The following is a 25939-nucleotide window of genomic DNA, read 5'->3' on the forward strand; positions in this document are numbered from 1 at the left end:
TATATAATACTTCATACAAAATTATGGCTACTATCATTAGTGATGGAATGCCTCTATACTTTGTGTTCATGGCTGGGCAAAAGAAAAAACACTCAAAAGTAAACTTTAAATTAAATTATCCTATCAAGAGGTGAAAAACAAACTGTAATTCATATTGTTATGCATTTATTCTACGGACAGGTTTCAAAAAGCAGTTGGTTTGTAAGCAAATTCAAACAAAATTAATTGCAGCTATTGTAACTCATAAAAAAGTAGAAAAGAGCAAGAAATGCACTATGTGATATAGCAATCCACAGGTCGTTAACCAATATTTTAATTAAAGCCTCACATTATGAAAACTTTACAACAGGTGATATGAAAAATGTAAATTTTTCAGTTTAGTTTTTCATGTTTTTTTTTCCCTTTTTTTTCTTTTTTTACAGCTGGCAAAAATCCCTCCGGTGTCCATTTTCAGTTGGCTTTAAACGGTGCAACACACTGGCTGCCTTTAGATTTAAACGGTGCAACACACTGGCTGCCTTTAGATTTAAACAGTGCAACACACTGGCTGCCTTTAGATTTAAACAGTGCAACACACTGGCTGCCTTTAGATTTAAACAGTGCAACACACTGGCTGCCTTTAGATTTAAACAGTGCAACACACTGGCTGCCTTTCGATTTAAACAGTGCAACACACTGGCTGCCTTTAGATTTAAACAGTGCAACACACTGGCTGCCTTTAGATTTAAACGGTGCAACACACTGGCTGCCTTTAGATTTAAACAGTGCAACACATGAACACACTGGCTGCCTTTAGATTTAAACAGTGCAACACACTGGCTGCCTTTAGATTTAAACGGTGCAACACACTGGCTGCCTTTAGATTTAAACGGTGCAACACACTGGCTGCCTTTAGATTTAAACAGTGCAACACACTGGCTGCCTTTAGATTTAAACGGTGCAACACACTGGCTGCCTTTAGATTTAAACAGTGCAACACACTGGCTGCCTTTAGATTTAAACGGTGCAACACACTGGCTGCCTTTAGATTTAAACAGTGCAACACACTGGCTGCCTTTAGATTTAAACGGTGCAACACACTGGCTGCCTTTAGATTTAAACAGTGCAACACACTGGCTGCCTTTAGATTTAAACAGTGCAACACACTGGCTGCCTTTAGATTTACAGCATCCACTTTGTCTTTGTCTTTTTTTTTTTCTCTTTCAGTTTTTTGAAACGAACACGGTATCAAGGAGCAGTGTAAAAATACATCAATCATGAAAGCATCTGCCTTGATCCAAGAAATTTGTATTTACCATAAAATATCCCCATTTGTTACACAAAATAAAAACATAATTTAATTGTTAAACATCTGAAGTTAAAAGCAAATACATAAAGGGAGGATTTTCTCTTTTTTTTTGAGTGCCAGTTACTCTTGAGCAAAACAATGTGGAGGGGTTTTATCACTGAATACAGGAAGTCTGACCCCCAACCCACACACTCTACAGAACATATACAGCAGAATACAGCTACAACTTGATGACGCAGTGACATAGATGACATAATATGGCAGTTTATGTCTCTTCAGTCTGTTCAGGCCTTGATTCAGAGAACCACACCCCAAGAAGCCCCTTTTGTGTCTTTAGTTGTCTTATTCCTATAAAGAAAGACAGACGTGAATGTTTTCAAACACCACCCCGCCTTTAACAGTGTGATGATGTGATCAAACAGTTTTTTTAGGCCAAAGTTAATGCTCCAGGAATGATGGGTGGAAAAGAGAAAGATTGAGGTTCTGACAATTACTGGCCGGTGTGAGGAAAAGCAGACACGTTGATGTGTTGAGTTTACTTTCTTCCAGTACAGGTTGATGTGTTGAGTTTACTGTCTTCCAGTACGGGGCCTGTGCGAGTCATTCCATTCGGGGTTGCTTTCTGTGACAGGCGAGAGACCTGCCAAAAATGCTCTTGTTGAAATGCATTCAAAATGTCCATCCGCTGGGCTGAACTGACAACTTTGACCTCATAAATAAAGCTTCATTGTTAAATAAAACAGTGAAAGACACACCTGTCCTTTCACCTACAATATGTGCCCAGAGTCAGTTTTAAATTGAGGATTGAGAGACCCAACAAACAAAGGAAAACAATCATTGGGCATGTGCACCGCAGACTTCCCTTATAGCTCCGGCCTATTTCATAGACAAAAAACTCCAGCTAACAAGTTTGCTCCACTTTACACACATGTGCATTTCCGTCTGTACCAATGGACTAGTTCTTTGTATAACATTCTAAATTCTTACACACTTCTTAAGTGCAACGTAGAAAAGCAACGGGGAATGATGCTTTTATTATTATAAGCCTCTTCTTTGAGATAGGGCTTTTCATTTGGCTCAGTAGATGCTGACCTGTGACAGGACTTGGGCATGGGCCTGGATTTGGGAGGGGTGGGGTTGCTGCTGGGCAGTGGGCTGGGGGCTGCCAAGGGATGCGGAGCCCCCCACTGAGTGGGGCGTACCGGGGGAGTGCTGGGGAGGGGAGCACTGGGACTGATGCTGCTGCTGCTGCTGTTGTTGCTGCTGCTGCTGTTGTTGTATATGCTGAATTTGCTGCTGATGCAGCTGGTGCATCTGCATGTGTTGCAGCTGCATTTGATGTTGTTGTTGATGCTGCTGCTGATGTTGTTGTTGTTGTTGTTGTTGCTGCTGTTGCTGCTGCTGCTGCATGTGGTGTTGCTGCAGCTGCTGCTGGAGGTGGTGTTGGAAATGCTGATGCTGCATCTGCTGCTGGATGTGCTGGTGGTGCATCTGCTGCTGCTGCAGCTGATGGTGCTGAAGATGATGTTGCATCTGCTGCTGCTGCTGAATCTGCATTGCATGCTGCTGCTGCCCCCCCCCCGGCTGCATGGGCGGCGGGCTCATTTGCGCCACGGCCGTGGATTGGGCACCGGCCACCATAGCCCCTCCTCCGGTGCCCATCTGGCCCAATAGCTGCGGCGGCACCCCAGAGGGCATGTTCTGGTGGGCCACAGAAACGGAGGTGACGATCTGATTGCCCCCCAGCCGCATCTGTAGAGGTTTTGGGGCGATGGCTCGCGGCATTCCCTGCTGAAGGGCCTGGGCGGCGGCCGCGGCCGCGGCGGCTGCGGACATGGATGGGTGTTGGTTGAGACTCAGAGGCGACGGCATCACCAGGCCTGGGGAGAGACTGGTGGACGCCAGGGTCTGCTGCACGGAGCGGATGGTCTGGGCTTCAGCCGACTCTGCTGCAGCCTGGATGGACACGCCACAAGAAGCCAGTGTATTTAAGGATGCAGTGGTTCTGGGTGTAAAATGGAACCGTACGGTTCTACCATGCACGGTTCAACGTGCCTTTTGTGAACCGCAGTTCACCTGTTTTGCAATTACATTTAGCATTATGCATAAATGTCGGTGACCTAAGATATCCCCTTCCCGTGACTGAATGACTGGGCAACGCTATCAGATGAATACATGAGTCTAATGATTAGCCTATGTGTTGTCTTCTTTATTACGCCTAAACAGAAGGCTGACTTCTCTGAGGGGGAGGTGACATGTTGGAGATAGGGCCTAGTTTACGAGTTGTTTAACTACCTATTATGTAAAAAGATCTGCCCTGAGAGTTTACTACGTTATTTTTGGGACATTTCTTGACCAGAAGATCTGATGAATACCCATTTGGTGTTCTAATATCTGTCTGTAAAAAAGTATTTACATGGCACTGGTTACTTCCCGATGCCCCCCACCATAAAATAATAAATAGATTGTATATGATATCAATAATTTCTGAGCAGATCACTTTCTCTCTCAGGCTGCAGAAGGAAAAGTTTATTAAGTTTTGGTCTAATTTGGTTAAATATGAAATGGCTTTTTGTAGAGGCAAGGATTGAATAGCTAAATTTACTATCGTACTCATGTGCCCTATTTTAATTAGTGCTCACAAGTTCATGCACTCTCTCGTGTCTTTTTGTGTGTATTATATTGTATTTTAGCTTTTATGTATGCACGTTTTATCTCTCCCAAATGATTTAGTTTGTTATTTGTCGTATTGTCTTTGTTTAAAAAAAAACTAAAAAAACAATGGACAACCGAAGAAATGTTACTTGAAAGACCATCAACATTATTATGGATGTCCTTAAATAAAGAATATCGTCGCTGTTCGGAGGAAACAACCTAACTCAATTTTTTTAGATTTGAGTTTTTTTGTCATGAATCAATGCTATAAAATTATATTTAACCAATGAAAAGTATTAACAAGCGATTGGGACAAAACTTCTTAACGCCATTGGAGCCTCAAACTGTCTGCTAACTCTCCCCCTCTGATGCAAGTAATTGACAATATATAAAGTCGCAATACCACCTTTGATGAGGCAGTATTTCATTGTTTTAAAAATATACGGTTGTCTTCATTTCCTGAAAAATGTATTGATATGAATTTATTCATGATAAGTAATATTAAATGTATAACCATACTACTATCTGTGTGAGAGAGAACAAGCATAGCAGTATGCAGAGAGCACAGCTCACAACACCACACTGACCAAGCAATGTGTCTCATCTGTCATGACGACTACATTTTTATAACATTGCAGTGGTTAATGTGTTTTTCCTAATAGGCTGAAACAGCCACGACCGTCTCAGGAAACACAAAATGTGATGCAGGGGGAAACTAATTTAATTGACTTTAATGTTTATCAATTTCACACATTTGAGAAAATGGAAAGATCATTCTCACCTTGGAAACCAGGCTAGCGCGGTATGCAGCAAGTGCTTTTAAATACTCCTTTTTGGCAGCCTCTGTTTTGCTTTTATAAACCTGCAATGGTGGGGGGGGGGGGGGGGGGGGGGAAAGAAAATGTGTGAAAAGCAGCTGACAGGTGTGCAAAGCAATCTTCCTAAACAAACATTACTCCAGTTACCCGAGGCAAAGCTTTCAAACACAGTATTCTAGTCATTCTAAATGCAACTGCTTCCTGGCTGAGTCTGTTCATTAGACACATATTGTTTCCTTGGCTCACACTACAGCTGCAGTAAAACATGATTGAGAAAAGGTGTTAAACCTGATTAACACAGAACAGAAACATATTTTTGTATTTAGCACCATCGCTTTAAAGATGAGGTTCTAGGCCAGCCTTCCGCTAGCGGTGTACCGAGGCACACACTTTGTGGCATGAGACAAGTCCAGGTGTGTCTGGGGAATTTGTAAAAAAACGATATAAAAACATATAAAATATGTTTTTCATTCACTGTACTTTACAGTCCTTTGTGCGCACTCAATTTCCCAATACAAGGAGAGGGAAGTTCTATACCATCAAATTGCTGAAATAGTGGATCTACAAGTTCACAGTGTGTTGCAATGTGATGCGTTCACAAATAGCAGAAGTAGCAGATCAACAAGCTCGAAACACGTTGCGAGCTTGCAGATCTGCTACGTTTGTGTAGGATGATCAAGTAGGGCTTTAATTTATGAAAAAAAACACAAAAAGTGGCACGGATGGCCTAGTGGTTAAGGCGCATACCACGTCAGCCTGAGCGTGTCCCTCCCCATCTCTCTCTCCCTGCTTCCTGTCACTCTAAACTGTACTATCAAAATAAAGGCAGAAAAGGATTAGAGCACACCTTTTACCTCTCGACAGAAATGGTTATATGTCGGGAGCGATGCGAGACAAAGTCACAAATTAAATCCGAACATCGGATGAGCGACAGCTCCCCATGGACAGAGCTTGAAGCTTTAGAGATACAGGGCTTTGGAAATCCTGCTTTAATGGAGTCTAAATGGAGCTCGATGTAAAGAATCCATAGCTGGTGGGGACGGAGGCGTTGCATAGCAACCGGATCAACATTAAAAGGTAAATTGACGGTCCCCGCTGTCATATATGGAGTATACGGGGGGGTAAGAACATGAACTACATGTACGTAGTTGGCACCTGCCGTACCCTAGCGGGGGGGGGGGGGGGGGGGGGTGCGAATATGTTCGTAGAAAAAGGCATTTGCAGAATCGGCCTCAGATCTTAGCACATTGACTGCCAAGGACGCAGTATTGCATCATATGGTATTTTCAGAGATTTACGATAGATGGCGCTCCTCGCCAACGTATGAATGATGCTAGGTTACTAGTAGGTTGCCATGTTATCAGATTTAGAAAAAAATAATTTATTTCAGATTATTTTCCCAGATTGCGTCTTTGGTCAAAACAAGCTATATTCAATGGCCCATAACTAAATAACCCATGATCGCTTTTCTAAAATGTTTTTTCCGGGTGAAAGAAAATACGATGGTCCGCCTTCGTTTACATCCTGGACACATGGCGGGTCCCGTGGAGTCGACCAAATAAGATAAAAACACTGGCGGAAGTCTGGAGATAAGAGGTTCCTGTGGCGTTGTACCTGCTTCTGCTCCTCTCCCAGGCCGTCCCACATGGAGGCTACGATCTTGGACACCTCTCCGAAGGTGGCGTTGGGGTTCTGGCCCTTGATGGCGGCCTGGGTGTCTCTGAAGAACAGAGCGTAGGCCGACACCGGCTTGGAGGGCTCGTTGGGGTCCTTCTTCTTCTTTTTCTTGGGGGTCTTGGGCTTCTTAACGGGGTCTACCGGAGCCGGTCGCTTTTCTCCAATCACCTGCACATTCACATTAACATGTGATCTCATTTAGAAACACATTTTGTAAAATATCATAAAATTAAATCTATGTAAAATATAACAATAGTATTGGGGGTTTAAATGGGAGGGGGTTGTTTAATGCCTGAAAAATACGGAAGAAAGAGAAGATAATGTAAATAAATACATACATACATGCATACATACAACCAACCCTATGAAGCCATCTACCGTATGAAAATTACAATATACAATATATAGTGGACCCCCACTACATATTGTATAGAATTGTGTTACAGATTAGACTTTTTTTGTATCCCCGATTCATCTCTCTCTCGGCTAAGGTGTCCTTGGGCTGAAAAAAACTAACAAAACAAAACAAAACAACAAACATTGAAGCCCCCTTCAACTGTACACGTACAGTTGAAGCCCCTTCAGCTGTACGTGTACAACATCATCTCAAGCTCCGTCCTCCTTACCCGGTTGCCTTCGTCCTGGTCCTCCTCGTTGATGGAGCTGGAGGGCGAGGGCGTGGCCGACTTGCTGGCGGGCGGCGAGGGCGATGTGTGGGCGATGTTGGGCCCGCTCATGTTCAGCCCCAACTGTGCGTTGAGCTGCGATTGGTTAATGGTGGTCAGCTGGTTTCGCGATAGCATCCCGTTGGGGTTGTTCATGTTGATGATGGAGCGCATCACCATGGCCGGGTTGGGCGGGTACTGGCGGAGATGACCGATGTTCTGCAGGGAAACACAGTGCAGTGTGAGTGTGTGGTCCACAGGGTAACCACTGTGTCTCTCTCTATTCAGGGAAACACAGTGCAGTGTGAGTGTGTGGTCCACAGGGTAACCACAGGGTAACCACTGTGTCTCTCTCTATTCAGGGAAACACAGTGCAGTGTGAGTGTGTGGTCCACATGGTAACCACCCTGTGTCTCTCTCTATTCTGGGTGTTCTGCAGGGAAACAAAGTGCAGTGTGAGTGTGTGATCCACAGGGTAACCACTGTGTCTCTCTCCATTCTGCAGGGAAACACAGTGCAGTGTGAGTGTGTGGTCCACAGGGTAACCACTGTGTCTCTCTCTGCAGGGAAACACAGTGCAGTGAGTGTGTGGTCCACAGGGTAACCACTGTGTCTCTCTCTGCAGGGAAACACAGTGCAGTGTGAGTGTGTGGTCCACAGGGTAACCCCTGTGTCTCTCTCTATTCTGGGTGGTGTGGTACAGGCCAGTCGAGGCCACTATTCTGCAAAGATAGACGGCCTACAAGCTCACACTGCATCTCTTGTGAGCTTGGAGATTTTTTTCCCCCCGCTATCTGACATACAGCAAAGTATAGTGGTTTAAGTGGTTAAGTATTATTACATGGCATGACAGAGGACCGCAATGGAAACGGTTTTAGATTTATTGTGTTTGTATCCTTTTGACTGTGGCACACACACACACACACACACACACACACACACACACACACACACACACACACACACACACACACACACACACACACACACACACACACACACACACACACACACACACACACACACACACACACACACACACACACACACACACACACACACTTTTTCCATGCATTGTCAATCAAGACAAAATAAAAGTTCAAAAAGAGAGCATGTCACTCTATTCCATGCAAGACGCCTGCTTCCTAATCCAGCGATAGTTGGCTTTGATTGATTGGTTTCCAAAGTGCATTCATTGTATGGAAATGTGTGAAAGGCCTTGTGACTGGCCAATCCCTGGAGGCCATCATCAGTGCAGTGGTAGATGACAGTGAAGCCAGTTCCTCTCAGTTAACCCATTCTGAACGGGCACCCATTTTGGTGTCAGCATCATGTTATGCTTTAGCTATTTAAAAATAGCAGATCTACAAGCTCATATCGCGCCACCGAGTGGCGCGATACGAGCTTGTAGGTCTGCTATTTTTGAAAAATCGAAGACACTTTTAGAATCTGATCTCAGGTCAGAATGGGTTAAGTACATCAGTGGTTCTCAAAGTGGAGAATGGGGACGCCCAGGGGTCCTTGGGGGGGGGGGGGGGGGGGGGGGTGAAGCGCATAACCCTGAACGCCTCCACAAAGAGACTGTTGCAAGTCATAATCTGTAAGCATGTAGCACTGTCTGCATGAGGCTGCATGCAACATGAAGGATACAAAAAAAACTACTCTTTTTTTGTGAAATGCCACTTTTTAAGGTTATAGTAACTTTCTCCCCCTGTTTCTGTGATAGGCAAAAGAAGAAGAAGAACAATTCAGAGATGAAATTCCGTTTGTTGGCAGCTTTCATAGATCATACTTTGACTGCCAAAGAGTGGAGAAAAAAATGCTTCTATATAATCAACTCCATAAATCAAGCAGCAGAGGGTATAACATGTAACTGTCTGGGACAGACACTCTCCCTCTCTTACCATCCAGGGTATATAATACAATAACCTCTTCAAAAATCTCTCATACGTTTCTCTTTTTCTCCCTGGTAAAACATTTGGTTCATGAGATACTTTAGGGGGAGGGGGAGGTGGGGGGCTTTGCATTGATTGCAGCGAGGATGAAATTACAAGGACTGCCAGCCTCCCGGAGAGCAGGGAAGACTGATCAGAAAGCCAGCAGAGCTGACATGGAACGGAGAGAAGAGAAGAGAAGAGAAGTGAACACGGAAGCAAAAAAAAAAGGTTGATTTGTTCTCCCCGTAGGTGCATCCATCTGTATGCAGCAGCGCAAACTCAATCTCTCCCAACATCAACACATCATAAAACCAACGCACCTGGCTTTATTGAAACAACCTCATGAGCGGCCCCTGTCCTACAAAAAGATAAATAAAAATCAAACAATATTGTAACACTGTTTCAGGCAGGAACATATTGGTTCAGGCAGATCCATTTGTTTTCCCTCATAGGCTATGCTGCTGCATGGGCTGCTTATCTTGACTGCAATATAGTATGAGGGGCGGATGCCTTTTCCGTATATGTGCACATACAGTATGTGTAAAATTCCGCAATATAGGCTAAATAACTGGTTCTCAATGTGGGGTCTTTGGACAGGGTGGGACCCGTGTTAAATTGACACAGAGAAATATACAGTGTAGATTGTGTTCCCAGACATGATCTGGGTTCTGGGGCCTAATGCATATCAAACTGGATATCCATCCATGGTTCAAAAGGTTCCAGAGCTAGCTGTCATCTCATAGCCGTGAGGCAGAAATCCTGATTTCAACTTTATTTTAATTTGTTTTGTAAATTAACCCATTCTGACCGGGCACCCATTTTGGTGTCAGCATCATGTTATGCTTTAGCTATTTAAAAATAGCAGATCTACAAGCTCATATCGCGCCACCGAGTGGCGCGATATGAGCTTGTAGGTCTGCTATTTTTGAAAAATCGAAGAGCGACTGACATTTTTAGAATCTGATCTCAGGTCAGAATGGGTTCATCAGACCAGTGTGTGTCTGGCGGAAACCTCGTATGAATCTGATCTCAGGTCAGAATGGGTTAACAGCCTGCCATACTTCATCACACAAAAGTGGCAAAAATAGCCGACCTACAAGCTCAAAACACAAAGTGATGCAACGCGTTTTAAGCTTGTAGATCTGCCTCGAAGATCACCAGCACTCACAATGGCAAGTGACACTGATCATTCTTTACAGTCACTTGGAACTCATGCCCATATGGACGAAGAATGGGAAAACGTTGATTTTAGTAGATGTTTTGTACCTTCAGCCATTAAAACTTCATGACATAATTGTCTTGGTGTTATTATGTTGTTCTGTATTATATGGTTATGTGTTTGTCTATTGTCTATTGAACAGACTGTGAAGAGGAAAAAACCCAGAGGGGACAATAAGACATTATTGAAGAAATACATTAACGGCATTATTATTTTATTTTTTAACCCATTCTGACCGGGCACCCATTTTGGTGTCAGCATCATGTTATGCTTTAGCTATTGAAAAATAGCAGATCTACAAGCTCATATCGCGCCACCGAGTGGCGCGATACGAGCTTGTAGGTCTGCTATTTTTTTGAAAAATCGAAGAACGACTGACATTTTTACAATCTGATCTCAGGTCAGAATGGGTTCATCAGACCAGTGTGTGTCCGGCGGAAACCTCATATGAATCTGAACTCAGGTCAGAATGGGTTAACAGCCTGCCATACTTCATCACACAAAAGTGGCAAAAATAGCCGACCTACAAGCTCAAAACGCAAAGTGATGCAACACGTTTTAAGCTTGTAGATCTGCCTCGAAGATCACCAGCACTCACAATGGCAAGTGACACTGATCATTCTTTACGGTCACTTAGTTGGAACTCATGCCATATGGACGAAGAATGGGAAAACGTTGATTTTAGTAGATGTTTTGTACCTTCAGCCATTAAAACTTCATGACATAATTGTCTTGGTGTTATTATGTTGTTCTGTATTATATGGTTATGTGTTTGTCTATTGTCTATTGAACAGACTGTGAAGAGGAAAAAACCCAGAGGGGACAATAAGACATTATTGAAGAAATACATTAACGGCATTATTATTTTATTTTTTAACCCATTCTGACCGGGCACCCATTTTGGTGTCAGCATCATGTTATGCTTTAGCTATTGAAAAATAGCAGATCTACAAGCTCATATCGCGCCACCGAGTGGCGCGATACGAGCTTGTAGGTCTGCTATTTTTTTGAAAAATCGAAGAACGACTGACATTTTTACAATCTGATCTCAGGTCAGAATGGGTTCATCAGACCAGTGTGTGTCCGGCGGAAACCTCATATGAATCTGAACTCAGGTCAGAATGGGTTAACAGCCTGCCATACTTCATCACACAAAAGTGGCAAAAATAGCCGACCTACAAGCTCAAAACGCAAAGTGATGCAACACGTTTTAAGCTTGTAGATCTGCCTCGAAGATCACCAGCACTCACAATGGCAAGTGACACTGATCATTCTTTACAGTCACTTAGTTGGAACTCATGCCATATGGACGAAGAATGGGGAAAACGTTGAATTTAGTAGATGTTTTGTACCTTCAGCCATTACACTTCATGACATAATTGTCTTGGTGTTATGTTGTTCTGTATTATATGGTTATGTGTTTGTCTATCGTCTATTGAACAGACTGTGAAGAGGAACATCCCAGAGGGGACAATAAGACATTATTGAAGAAATACATTAACGGCATTATTATTTTATTTTTTAATCGCAAAAAGTAACCGCTTCGGACATATATGAGGTTTCCAGCCGACAGCGACAACTGTCCATTGCTTAGCAAGCTGTTGAGGCGACAGCTCTGGGTTTGCTCGGCTCGTGGAGAACATCAAAGACGCACACACACTGAGCTCATTAGTCGTGGCCATCTGTATAATAGCACTTCTGTTCCGTCCCAATGATGCAATTCTGACTTGGAGCAATAAGAGAATTCTGCCATTCGTTTGGAATATTATGGCGATTTACACTAAAATGGCCTTTTAGACGTCGTTCATACTCACTGATGGCTACAGTTAGACGTCATCATATCCTGTTCATCTGCATGCTCAACACATTAGAGCCGTCGTTTGGTCTTGTATTGTATAATCACAACAAGTCATTTCAGATTTACATTTGATGAGACGACGGCTATATCAGTGAAATAACAGTTCATTTGTAGTGTATGATTTGGACACAATGTTATCAGACATCAACAAATGACAGCCAATAACACGACTAGACATGAAATCATCTCAACGAACGAACACCGCCCCTTGATTGTGAATATGAATTCACACAACAAGGATGTTTTTTTTATGTCCCTCTGCTGTCTCATTTGCATTTTGATTGCGATATTGTCTGCAGTCACAGCGAGCATCTAAATAGATATTTTGTTAGTTGTCGTAAATCTGCGAATAAGTCCTTATCTTGAGTGCACAGTGGCCAGATGTGTCCTCCTTTGTTAGGTTTGCTGTGTGTGTGTGTGTGTGTGTGTGTGTGTGTGTGTGTGTGTGTGTGTACATTTGTGTTTCTTATGTCTGCACACGGGTGGACATGAATGCAATTTGCGTGTGTCAAACATAACTGAGCTTAGTGTCCTGCACAATCTACTCTCCAATCAATAAAGCTTCTCGATGGAAATTCAGATTGGAACTTTGCCCAGTGTGTGTGCCGTTTTAATGCCAAAGTTGAAGTTGGTACACAAACGGCATCAGATACTGCCAGCAGTTTGTTGTCAAAAAGTAAATGGCTTGTTTGGCAGATCACTGTTGGCCTCCTCCACACATAACAGTGAACATACTCTGCTGCATAAAAGCATCACACACACACACACCCACACCCACACCCACACCCACACACACACACACACACCCACACACACACACACACACACACACACACACACACACACACACACACACCCACACACACACACACACACACACACACGAAATCTCAACAGTTGATGTCAGTGAAAACAGGACTAGTGGCGATTCTCTTTAAGATGCTGGAAATCAGAATTTTTGGGTGCGGTGGCTGAGTTTATGAACAGTGCAAGCTGTAACAGGCTGAAAAGAATGTTAACAAGTTCAATTTCCATTCAATCAGCGCACAGCTCTTGGAAATGCTCCATTGCAGGAGAGGGCTAAAATCATCTATATGGTAATTATAAGGATGAATCCGCCAGTAACTTTTGCCAGCGTGAAAGGTCAGTCCTATTAAAGATAGTTTATCAGTCCTCTGCACATATTCCTTTACTCGCCTTCTAAACGGGTACATCATTTTATTTTTCTCCCTCTCTCCCCACCTCAGTTTTCGGCAACCTGCTGAAGTCCGTGCTTTTAAGCCAAATGAGAAAAATGGAATTCTGAATGCCGGCAAAGGCTATAATAGCATGAAGATAAATTGTTTTTTCTCTGCTTTCCCTGTCTCTGTCAAACACACCTCTCTCTCTTTCTCCCTCTCTCTCTGAAAACACATCTCCCCCAACCCCCACTTCAAAACAAAATTCTCTTTACTTCCTCCTCTCCCTTGCTCAGACCCCCCGCCCGGTCGTACACCCCCCCCCCCCCCCCCCAGTCGTGCAACAGCCAGTGACCCATACCCCTTCCCCTCCCGATGCACTATGGGTATTTAAAACTTGTTCAACATGACATCATTTCATTTCGAGCACTGCCTGAGAAAACTAAATTACAGAATCAATCACGCAGAAGGTCAAGTCGAGACTTCATTACAAGTATTGCATGCCTGCATGAATATCTTTCATTTCTGACTGACCCAATATGTCACAATTGCTGTCTGCTGCTGAAGGAGGGGAAAAAAAAGAGAGATGGGGGGTGGGGGCTGTAAAAAAGAACACTGAAATTGATGTACAACTGTCACTGCTACCTGGTTTGGAAGGGATAAGGGATAGAACATTTTGGTTTTTATTTAAGTTTTTAGAGTAGCCATATTTTCCATTTTGTTCAGCGAGTGACCAGTCAAAATGTAGGTTATTACTAGATTGACTGGTAAGTGATTCTAAAGCCCTAATGTATACAAAGACTTGGTATATGTACGGTCAGTATATGACATTGTAATAACAAATCAGCTTATCTGCTTCAGTTTCATGAGGATGGGGTTGCTAGGAGATGCAGCGTGTGGACCTTGTACGGTGGACTTGTCGTGTCGTATGTTTGTTGACTGCTCACTAGAACAGCAAAGTGGCTCATAAATATGAAACAAAGCGTTGCCGACGGGCAGAAACCGTGTATCTCCATCAAGGACTCAAGGTTTCGGGTCGTTTTTGTAAATGAATGCCCTACTTCTAGGCCGATCTATGAGCTCACAGTGTGACACGTTGCGAGCTCATAGATCAGCTATTTTCACTGTTTTAAACCGTGTTGAACTTACAAGGTTTTCCCACCAACGGAATACCAAAACCACAGCACAACCTCTTAGTGGTAAACATAATAAAATAACTTGGCACAGATGTCCTCAGTAATGGCTTTAGCATATTGTGCACAGTCAAGTCCCATGCTGTTAATTTAACTCTGAAGTGTACAAATGTAACCAATTTGACACAATATTTGTAGAGGTTCAGATCACCCTCTAAGCCCTGCTGTACTTCAGCTATTAGAAAACAGCCCCGGTCCACACGTCCACGTGGCTGAGCTCGTCGCCGTGAGCTTGTAGGTTTTGCTTTTATTGTATGTACCCAATAGGGACTCCAAGGTGATAGTGGTTAAATGTACTGTGTACACCACCAATACTGGCTTATCATCATCTTTTAAAAACAATAAGTGTGGACATGGAGTCCATTTCAGGCACATGCTTACTCCTGTCAAGAAGTGCGCGCACGCACGCACGCACACACGCACACGCACACACACGCACACACACGCACACGCACACGCAGTTGAAAGACACCAGGTGTTTTTCTGAAATGGACAAAACGAAAGACTCAGTGTGGCGGGGAGAGAGCGATGGAGAAGAAATGGTGAATAAAGCAATACTGGCAGCTCCGGCGCCCACGACTTTGGCACTATTGAGACCCAATCACAAATCAGCAGAACACATGCTGGGAGACAAAAAAATGAGAGTCAGGAGCTTGTTAGGGGAGCAGATTAAATAAATAATGACTTCGGATTCAGGGCTTGCCAGGCGTTTTTCTCTCTCTTGCAGTCGAGAGAAAATGTATTTCTCTTTGTAGAGCCTCGGCATCTGTGGCCAATTTGCAAGACATACGCCGAACATCAGGGGAGACGACTTGGTGAAGCTCTTGGCAAAGCAGAGACATGGAAAGGAGGGGGGAGGGGGAAGGCTCTGAAAATAACCCAGGTATGCTCTATGATTGGGTTTCTGATTAACCCGTTCTGACCTGAGATCAGATTCATACCAGGTTTCCGCCGGACACACACTGGTCTGATGAACCCATTCTGACCTGAGATCAGATTCTAAAAATGTCAGTCGTTCTTCGATTTATTTCAAAAATAGCAGACCTACAAGCTCGTATCGCGCCACTCGGTGGCGCGATATGAGCTTGTAGATCTGCTATTTTTCAATAGCTAAAGCATAACGTGATGCCGACACCAAAATGGGTGCCCGGTCAGAATGGGTTAAGCTGAGCTATCACAGATGCCAAATATTCACCAGCATTTGCGCGATGTACGTAGATGAAAACCCAAAGCAACTGCTTGGGAAGCGGGAGCTTGAGGTAGCCAGACTGAAAGAAATAATTGCTAAATGGTATATTGCGTGGTTTATTCCTTTCCCCCCCGCAGCCATAGGAAATAACACGGATTATGGACATAATGTACATAAGGATGTCGTTCCATTATCGCCATGCTAACAAAATGACCCCACAGACATTCTAATGCACTGTTGGTTCTAAAACACTGGGTCGGGACTCATTTGTGGGTCGCGGACACATTATTATGGTTATTGGTTTGGTTTCTTGCATTTAGCTTTTAATTATCATCATCTGAAAACATTTTCAAAAAACATTCACAAAAAAGATGATTAATTAAATTATTTTTGTGATTTGATTTCATGATGAAATAAAAGGAATGGAAGAAATTCCATAAATTAGAATAAATATTTAAGTAGTGAAAAGAGGATCTACAAGCACAAAACACGGCCATTTACATCCGGGCAAACATATAATTTCAGTTTTGAGTCACGAGTTACAAGGTTTGCGAACCACTATTCTAAAGGGCCTCCCCATAAACCACTATTCTAAAGGGCCTCCCCATAAACCACTATTCTAAAGGGCCTCCCCATAAACCACTATTCTAAAGGGCCTCCCCATAAACCACTATTCTAAAGGGCCTCCCCATAAATATTACTGTGCAGAGAATATACGGCAATACGCAGGGATTTGAACCACTATTCTAAAGGGCCTCCCCATAAATATTAATGTGCAGAGAATATACGGCAATACGCAGGGATTTGAACCACTATTCTAAAGGGCCTCCCCATAAATATTACTGTGCAGAGAATATACGGCAATACGCAGGGATTTGAACCACTATTCTAAAGGCCTCCCCATAAATATTACTGTGCAGAGAATATACGGCAATACGCAGGGATTTGAACCACTATTCTAAAGGGCCTCCCCATAAATATTACTGTGCAGAGAATATACGGCAATACGCAGGGATTTGAACCACTATTCTAAAGGGCCTCCCCATAAATATTACTGTGCAGAGAATATACGGCAATACGCAGGGATTTGCACTGTTACATTTTCCACCTCAAAGTTATGTTTCCCTTCACCGGGCAAAGACAAAGGCGGAAATGAATGGGATTTCTGCGCGCATTGTCTCTAGACTTTTGGGGATCAATCCCATTCGTGGAGAAAATGAAGGACCACCGTAAGCCTTCCTCGTGGTACAATGTGTGATGAGTGATAAGGGGGGGGGGGGGGGGGGGGGGGGACAACAATGCCACGAGGCATGGGAGCAGAAACCCCACATTCTCCCTTCACTTTTTAATAGAGTCCCCGCACAATCAGAGACATGAGCCATGCAAATGGTGTTAAAGAGGAATAATGTTTGAGCATCAAATCTAATCCGCCAGCAAGTCGTGAGAACAGTCAGGAATGTAATTGTGTCATGGTTCCCGTTTCTTCCAGATGTAGAAAGCTTAACTGACCATGAAATGAAAATTCTTTAAGGCAAAAGCCTGCTGGGGCTCACTTAAAATACTGTATGTGGTGGAGATATTTTAAAAGCCGCAATTATTTTTACATGCCAACAGTTTGGAAAGCAGGGGGAAAAAAGCTGTAAAGAAAATGTTTACAGCCCTGTCCCATATGGAATGTAAATAAATATCTGTAGCGTCGGTGCAATTCGACGAATGTGTGTTTTGGGAGGGGGAGGAGCAGGGCTATTTCATGTATTCACATAGTTAAAATGATCATGGCCCCCTTAACACAATGTAATACCTTTTTTTTACATGGTTCACAAAGCAAATGCAGCATCAATATTGTCATCATCTGTGTGCTTTCATTTCTGTTCCCCTAAATGAATCTTCCATTTCAGTAATAGGGCTGGAAGACAACTAGTCAGCCAGTGACATTTCCATTTTTCCTCCTCAATGCTCCTACGACTGTGGCATTTGAGACCCCCCCCCCAGACAACAATCTTAAAATCTATAGCACACAGCATTATCAGCATAAAGGACAGCCATTACTGTGTGCAGTGTTCTGTGCTTGACCATCTGTGTCAATAGACCAGTTTTGTGCCAGTTCTTACTAAAGAAACTCTCTCTGTCTGTAGGTCTGCAACTATTCATGATTATTCCATCAATATTAATGATCTTGAATTTGCTGAATTGACAATTTTCTTTAAATAAATTGATTAGTCTGATTAACACTCAGATTGCCCGGGGGTTATTTAATCCATTAAATCCATAGCACCCAAGCGATTTTTAGAAGCGGAGCACTTTTACCGACGGACCGGATGTTATCCCGGATGTGGATGTAGCAGCTAAATGTAGCCAAACACTTTAGAGCCGATCGACAACAACGGGAGGTAAGATTAAATCTACCACGACTAGCGACTGGACAGCGGGGGGGGGGGGGGGGGGGGGGCGTCTAACACAGGATCTTTTCTTAGAATTGGACGGGATGATTTAGATCACGAGTTATTAACGTTTTAAATTTTTCGTTCTCGTCGGTTAAACAGGGGGGGAACATTTTCTTTTTTTTTTATATATATATATTATTTTGCGGCTTACGCCTTTTATTGATTTTTGAAGGGACAGACAGTAGGCTGACAGGAAACGGGAGAGAGATGGGGGGGATGACATGCAGTAAAGGCCGTGTCGGGTCCGGGAGTCGAACCCGCGGCACACTGCGACTGGATTACCAGTCCGGTGCCCAGACCGTTACGCCACGGCCTGGGCCGGGGGGAACATTTTCAATGACGTCCCAATGTTACGCAACATCGAGTATTGCACAACAGGCGTTCCTATAGGCTGTGGAGCGATATGATCGGTTTTCACATCAATACATTTCGTCTTTTGGATAAAACTTCGTCATGGGTGTTACTAATAGAAAGGACGGTGTACTTCGTCCTGGGAGATTGGGGTGTTAACCCATTCTGACCGGGCACCCATTTTGGTGTTGGCATCATGTTATGCTTTAGCTATTGAAAAATAGCAGATCTACAAGCTCATATCGCGCCACCGAGTGGCGCGATACGAGCTTGTAGGTCTGCTATTTTTGAAAAAAATCGAAGAACGACTGACATTTTTAGAATCTGATCTCAGGTCAGAATGGGTTCGTCAGACCAGCGTGTGTCCAGTGGAAACCTCGTATGAATCTGATCTCAGGTCAGAATGGGTTAACCAACCCTCTAAACCCCGTTTATACATTTTGACGTACAATCGGATTCGTGTCACATGAAACATAGCAGAAAGAGCCGATTTACAAGATCACAATGTCTCGCATCATCGTGAAGCATTGTGAGCTTGCAGATCTTTTGTTAGCCTTTTTTATTTTATAGGTTCAGTCTTGTACAAAGCACTGTTTTTCCCATGCATTCAGAAAAAGCTGAACCAGAACTCCAAAACCAAAGTGAATATTCAGAACATTCCGGATCCGAACAGCATCAGATAAAAGGTTGTGAGGACCTCGTGTGACATTGGGAGAGAATCCTGCATCAGCATTTACAGTAGTGGCTGTGGGAGGCCTCTGGAAGCAACATGAATTATATATGAGCCCCTGAAAACACAGTGGCCAGTGTTGCCAGATTACAACCAGGTCTATGAAAACAAGCCCAAAAGAAGCCATACTGCAGGCTGCGTGAACACTTTTAAACCTATGCATTTGAAAATAGCTGAACATTTTAGAAAAGTGAAACATTTGAAACATCTTAACACTGAACTTGTATGGCGGGGTACCTGGCACAACATATGTTTCAGATGGGGGTCTGCGGGCGGACAAATACATATTAATGTAGGGGGAGCCCATGCAAATCACTGGTTTAAACAACATTAGGAAGGAAGACAAACACGAAGAAAGAAACACGCCCAAAAAAAACACAACCCGCAAATTATAAGCAACTTTACAGAAAAACAAACCTATAGTAAAATAATCATGTAAGTAGGCCTACAGTAAGAGTAGTGCAACATCAACTGAAGCATTAAAAATATAAAATAATTGATGACTGTAAATTACATATCAAGTAATAAATTACTTGGTATTGGAATGGCATATACTGACATACTTGCCGATACCGATAGCAGCATTTTAAGCAGTATTGTTGTTATAGCCTGATGATCAGACTCTGAAGCTACCTGAAGCTTAGTGGAGGGGGCGGGGTCTATGGGCTGGAAAGTAGGCTTTTCCGATACTGGTAAACAACTGGTAAAAAAGAAGACATGGCAACATTGAGAGTGGCACTTCTGGGTCCCATTTTCACTGTCTACTGTATGTGTGTGTGGGGGGGAGGGGGTTTGCTTTGTATTCTTAACACCTGTGATCTGTTCACATCTGCTCACCTTACAGAGGATCATTCAGAGGCTTTATGAAAAATAGAAAGAAAGGAAAGAATCCTCACACGGTAAAGAAACATAATATCATGACATTTACTCAATGTGATCACATCCCTCCTGTGTTGTAAACATGGCCAGATGCTCCACCAGATGCATTGACAACAGGAGGCGAAAGGAAAACTGTGAAGGTGACACGACGTTGCGTCGGGAACGGCACGTTTTATTTTTCTTTCCCTGATACAACTTCACATTGCAATGTCCTCAACACCTTCTCTCTCTCTCTTTTGTGTTCGACACGCACTACACTAGAACCCTGGTCTCGTACGAGTTAGGGGGGGGGGGGGGAAGACAGCGCTAGCGGATGATTGGCTGCTGACGGGCGGGTGCCGGTCAGCTAAGCGCCGACCGGCCACGCAGACAAATGGTGGCAGAGAGAGAGAGCAACATCTGGCGCTGCGAAAATAAAAGAGACCTTCCTTTCCCTAGTGCTGATGGAGTATCATGTGTGCAGATGGTGTACACTCACAGGTAAGCCATTGTTGATGTGCAGACGCTCCTGGTCCATCATGTTCCGTGAGATGGTGATGGAGGGGAGCTCCAGGCTCTGCGGGGGGAACTGAGGGGTCAGCGGTCCCCTGTGCTGCTCCGGGACCCCCGGGAACGGCGAGTCCACGTCGGACAACCCTCCCAGCCCGGACTCCGTCTCTGGTGGGGGCGTGATGGGCGGAATCTCGAACTCCTCGTCTCCCAGGCTGGGCGTGTGGAATGTCTGTCCAAGCGGATGAAAAAAGGGCCAAGATTAAAATAGTACTTTTAAAGCCGGCAGGAATCCTTGAAGAGGAGAAACAATTTTGTTTTAAGGGAGTCTTTTAGCTTGAGTGCTGAATACACTTGTCTATTAAGTGCACAGAGATGTAACATTTCCTAAACCTATGAAAAGGTCTACTTTGAACAAATATGATGAGTGCAAATGGAACATGTCAAATGAGCGCGCGCGCACGCACGCACGCACGCAAGCACACACGCACACACGCACACACACACACACACACACACACACACACACACACACACACACACACACACACACACACACACACACACACACACACACACACACACACACACACACACACGTGTGTGTCTTGTTTCGTTCTGAAGATATTGAACAACATTGTACTTAAACAGTATGTTTAGAGAGGATACATGATAATAGCATTTAATCTTGGGGATGAGAGATGTGGGGTTGAAGTGCAGGGAAAATAAACGTCACAGGAATAGGAGTTTTTCAGTATTTTCAGATGTTATTACACTTGCCAGAAGTGTTCCTTTGTGTTCCCCATGCCTGCACCCGTAAATCTGCTCATCAAACGGTCTAATCCTTCTGCCTCCAGAATTAAAGCTTTCGGTCACACTTAATTTACTTATTTGCTTCTAGGAGATGGGACTGTTCTGGAGCCCGGCCGATGGCACATTTCTGGGTCTGATGCCCATCCTGATTTTGGAGAGCCCCTAGAGGCCTAGACCACAGATTACAGATGTAGTTTTCTTCTCATATTTCATTAAAAAGTGCTAAATCTATTTTAAAAACATATATTTTCTATTTGAGAGCATTTACAGTAACTATATTTGATGAACTGTTTCCTCCCTTTTCAGTTAATGTCCCTTGACTCCCTTGCCTTATTCAACAGCCATTGAATGAAAACCACAGGTTTGCAGGACAGTTAAAGGACCACTTCACCACTTTTCAACCTATCTTCATATAATAGGTCCTCACTAATAATCATGAAAAAACTGTGCAATTCTTTTCTACTCGGTCATTGTCTCATTGGAGGGCTGTGGGCAATTCAGAAACCGTCCTCCAGTGACATCATCGATGGGGAATACAAGCTAATAGAAACTGCAGGCTAGTCCTGAAAAGTTGCAATGCGAAAATGGAAGCCATCGTTCTCACGATAATGAAAATCTAAACATTAGTGTAAAACAAATCATGTATAAAAAAAGATCTGCCTAATGATGTCGTCACTGGAGGACGGTTTCTAAACTGCCCACAGCCCTCCTATGAGACACAGACTGAGTAGGAAAAGAATCGTTCCATTTTATCATGATTATTATGAAGATAGGTTGAAAAGTGGTGAAGTGGTCCTTTAAGGGACAGATGTTGACTTTCCTTCTCCAAGTTCCCCTTCTTACACAACTGAACCTCATTGTGACTGGGACCTTCACTGGCAGAGACAACATGGCAACCTAACTTAACCAAATAAGCCAAATGGCTTTTAGCAGACATTCATTTTACCATTACAATTGCGTACAACAAACCATATTTGGGTGTAGCTGCATTGAGAACTTCTTATGGTTATGGCTGAGTCATGGTGACATGAGTGTGATGATGTGGTCTGCCGGCCAGTCCTCCCATTAGCCAATTTTAATATAGGATCAAATCCAAACACCGCAAATAGCAGAAGATATCGTGTCTTATATCACAATATCAATTTTATTACCAATATATTGTCCAGCCCTGGCCTGCCATGAGCCCAGTGTGGGCTTGATCCTACAGTATGACCTACGTATGTTTGTTTGTTTTTTTAAAAGCCAGGCAGCTCCTGTGCTTTCGTTCTGTCCCTGCGTTCTTGCCTCCTCTGAAATGAAACCACAGGGAGACAGACAGCAGTGGAGGGAATAATATGCAGACACAGCTCTTGATTAGGGAGTGTTAATGTTCCCCGTGCTTGCTTTAGCACACAGACACTTGAAACTAATTCATTGCCTACTCAGGGCACTGTCTTGACAAGCATTGATGAATTCCAGTGGCAGCGGAGCTAGCTAATAGAGATCTCATTCCCTGTTTTTTGCTCTCGCTCGCTGCTCCATAACCTGCTGCTGTTTCACTTTCCTAGTTCTCCTTTCACAGCTGTTCAAGCTTTTCTTTTCTTTTTTCTTTTTTTTTTGAGCGACCTGAAGTCATACAGGATCAGAGAAGCTCACTTCTGGATTACAGAATAGAATATCATATTGTTGCCGTCGGGCAGAAACCTCCTATCTCCATATTCCATATTTTTGTACAACGTACATCTTCAACATACTACAGCGTCAGACAAAAGCATCCAAAGTAGCAGATCTTTGCGCCGCGTGAAACGGCTCGTTTTGAGCTTGTAGATCTGCTACTTTGGCTACTTTTGAATTTGAGGATTCAAATTCAAAAGTATATGTTTGTATGTTTAAGTTAAAGTGGTTTATTCTGTTTGTTGGTTTTTATAAATATTTAACCAATGAAAAGCATTAACAAGAGCTTGTGACTAAATAATAATAATAATAATAGAAAAAGTGCTCCTCGGAGCACAGGTCTCCACCAGGTCAGGTAGGTTATTGTGTGTTCCTGGTGGGGCTATAACAGGCCAATGTGAAAAGGGTGACATTTCTTCCTCTATCTACATACCCCACTAGGGTATGTGTGCAGGTTCACGGCAACCGTGCGCTGCGTTCATAATTTCAGGCATTTCACAAAAAAATAAAAAAAAACAATCCTGCAAACTTTGGAAGGCAATGTAGGCCAATCACGATTGAATATGAAAAATTAGACAGATCGGTCTTGATAGCATGACTACAGAGATACTGTGAACCAATTTGCGTAATAATAGGCCGAGCTGAACATTTTGAGGCAGAGGTTTTGCTCTAGCATGCAGGGAGTGTGTGTGTGCACACAGTTTCTCTGTGATTGGGACAATGGTGCCGGAGATTAGCTGCTTGCACAGACGGACGGACAGGGTGCAAAACATAGTCTTGGCTATGCCTTCGGCCTGGCGTGGACATTAATAATAATACTAATGCTAATGCTAATACAAATAATAATAACTATACTAACTATATCTTTAACAGTTTTGGACATACTGTACAAGGTTTCCGCCTGACAGCCTCAATGTGGAACTTTAATGTGTATCAGTTAACAGTTAACAGATTGATTTAGCATCAGCCTGTTACTGTCATGTTATCCTGGAGTTCAGTGGAAAACGTCTGGCCCTTTGGCCCACCACCATCATGCCAGCTGAGAGCTATCTAATCAAACTAGAAGTGTCTGCTATAACATAAATAAAAGGGACTGTCTTGAGTCAGCGCGGAGTGTTTCCAGACAGTAACACATGGCAGTGATCAGGGTGAAGAGAGTGCTATCACAGACCTGTGTCCTTCAGTCTGTCTCACCCTGTGTTCAGAGCAGTGTGCAGTAAAACGCTGAGGCTTAAAGACTCACACCATTCTGGGATTCTGACATCCTATTGTTTTTGTGCTTGGTTTCTCCTACTCTCGTTTGAATAGTAGACACATGAAATATTTACCAAAGGTTTGGAAGTTATGTGCAGTATTTTCAGAACAGCTATGATCCCAATTGGCCTGGTGGGAGTGGTATAATTAAAGGTCACATTTTTGAATTTTACGCTGCGAGTCTTATTTACATAAAAGCGTCATCCATCCTTCAGCTAAAAATGTGCCTTACGACCTACTAAAAAATAAATACCACCTAAACCACAGGAACACGATTTCAGGTCCAATTATTTTGTGGATCGTTATTTGTCCCAGCCTATTCAACACTGTGTACATCTTGTTTCGTTCTGAAGATATTGAACAACATGTACTTAAACAGACACCTAAATAGACTAACGGCCCGGGCATAATTACATGAAATATACCCAGAAATTCCATGATTAGAAGATCATTAGGTTGTGCTACAAATGCAAAGAAATAGATTGATGGATTCAAAAATGGTTCTCCAATCACTAAAATAAATCTCACAAGATGTTTTGCAACACTGTTGAACCATGTGTGTAAAATTATTTGGAAATTGTCCAAAAAGGGCAGTTCCAATCAGTGGTTCAAACACGTTTTAGCTCGAGACCCAAAAGTGGAATGTGATGTGACGTCTCCCCGGGACCCAAACTAGTGAAAATAGCCCATCATGTTGTGAGCTTGTAGATCTGCTTTTTCACTACTACTTGTAAAATCGCTTGAAATAATAATAATTTAAAACAAAATGTAGTAAACAAAAAATAGAGGGGTATTCAATTCATTTCACACCAATAACATTTATCCGCGACCCACAATTTGGTCCTGAGACTTCTGACCCACTGTCCTGGAAACAGTGGTTCCAACCATATGCATGGGGCCGGGCCTGGGGCAAATGTGTTAGTTCAATAACAGATTGTCGAAATACGTAACTTTGGGAAAGTGTCATAGTAGCTTGTTTACAACTGAAACGGACTTCCTGTGCATACGTAACTTAAAAATTAAGAGCCACATGTAATGATTCGTCAACACTAGTTTTATTTCTAAGTCTACTTACAGGACATTAACATCACATTTTGAGTTGCTTTTGAATGCCTGTCAGATTTCTCTACATAACTGTCTCAGCTGTAACTGTCATAACTGTCTCAGCAAATGCGCCTTGCATGCCTTTGATCTACGCGCAGAAATCATTTTGACGACGTATGCACACTGGCGCATCGGTTGTGTGCCCCCCTGATTATTAATAAACATGTAGCATGTAAACACAACATGAACATAGTACTCTTATTATGCATATTGCATTCTCGCCGAGAAATATTTGATTTAAAAAAACAAAAAACAAATGGGTCAAGGCTCAAGCCCATTAATTAAGATTTGAGTGCCAACTCTAACGAGCGAAGGTTCGAACCCCGAATGTTCGGGGACAGCCTTATAGTCTAGTCTAGTCTATACTATACTATACTATACTATACTATACTATACTATACTATACTACACAGCCAAAATGCAGTAACTACGTTTTTGGACACACAAGGGATGTGGCCATAAATTAATGAGCGTCCGTCTGATCATCATGAAACATCTCGCAGCATTCAACTTCCAACAGTCCGAGTTGGTAAAGAATCGGCCCA

At 43.1% G+C, this 25939-nt stretch overlaps 1 protein-coding gene across 1 annotated transcript in view; it reads right to left on the minus strand.

Annotated features, from left to right (window-relative positions):
• Positions 1-1128: 1128 nt before the first annotated feature.
• tox3 (TOX high mobility group box family member 3) overlaps positions 1129-25939 on the minus strand; it is an 85963-nt gene continuing 61152 nt past the window's right edge. Inside the window, exons 3-7 of the mRNA XM_083759954.1 lie at positions 20560-20802; positions 7065-7322; positions 6376-6606; positions 4725-4805; positions 1129-3244 (exon numbers count right to left, since the gene is read on the minus strand). Of these exons, the coding sequence (XP_083616080.1) occupies positions 2366-3244; positions 4725-4805; positions 6376-6606; positions 7065-7322; positions 20560-20802 (1692 nt within the window). The 3' untranslated portion in view covers positions 1129-2365. The remainder of the gene's footprint in view (positions 3245-4724; positions 4806-6375; positions 6607-7064; positions 7323-20559; positions 20803-25939) is intronic.

This window comes from Protomyctophum parallelum (genome assembly GCF_964188405.1).
Source record: "Protomyctophum parallelum genome assembly, chromosome: 2".
NCBI classification, from domain to species: Eukaryota; Metazoa; Chordata; class Actinopteri; order Myctophiformes; family Myctophidae; genus Protomyctophum; species Protomyctophum parallelum.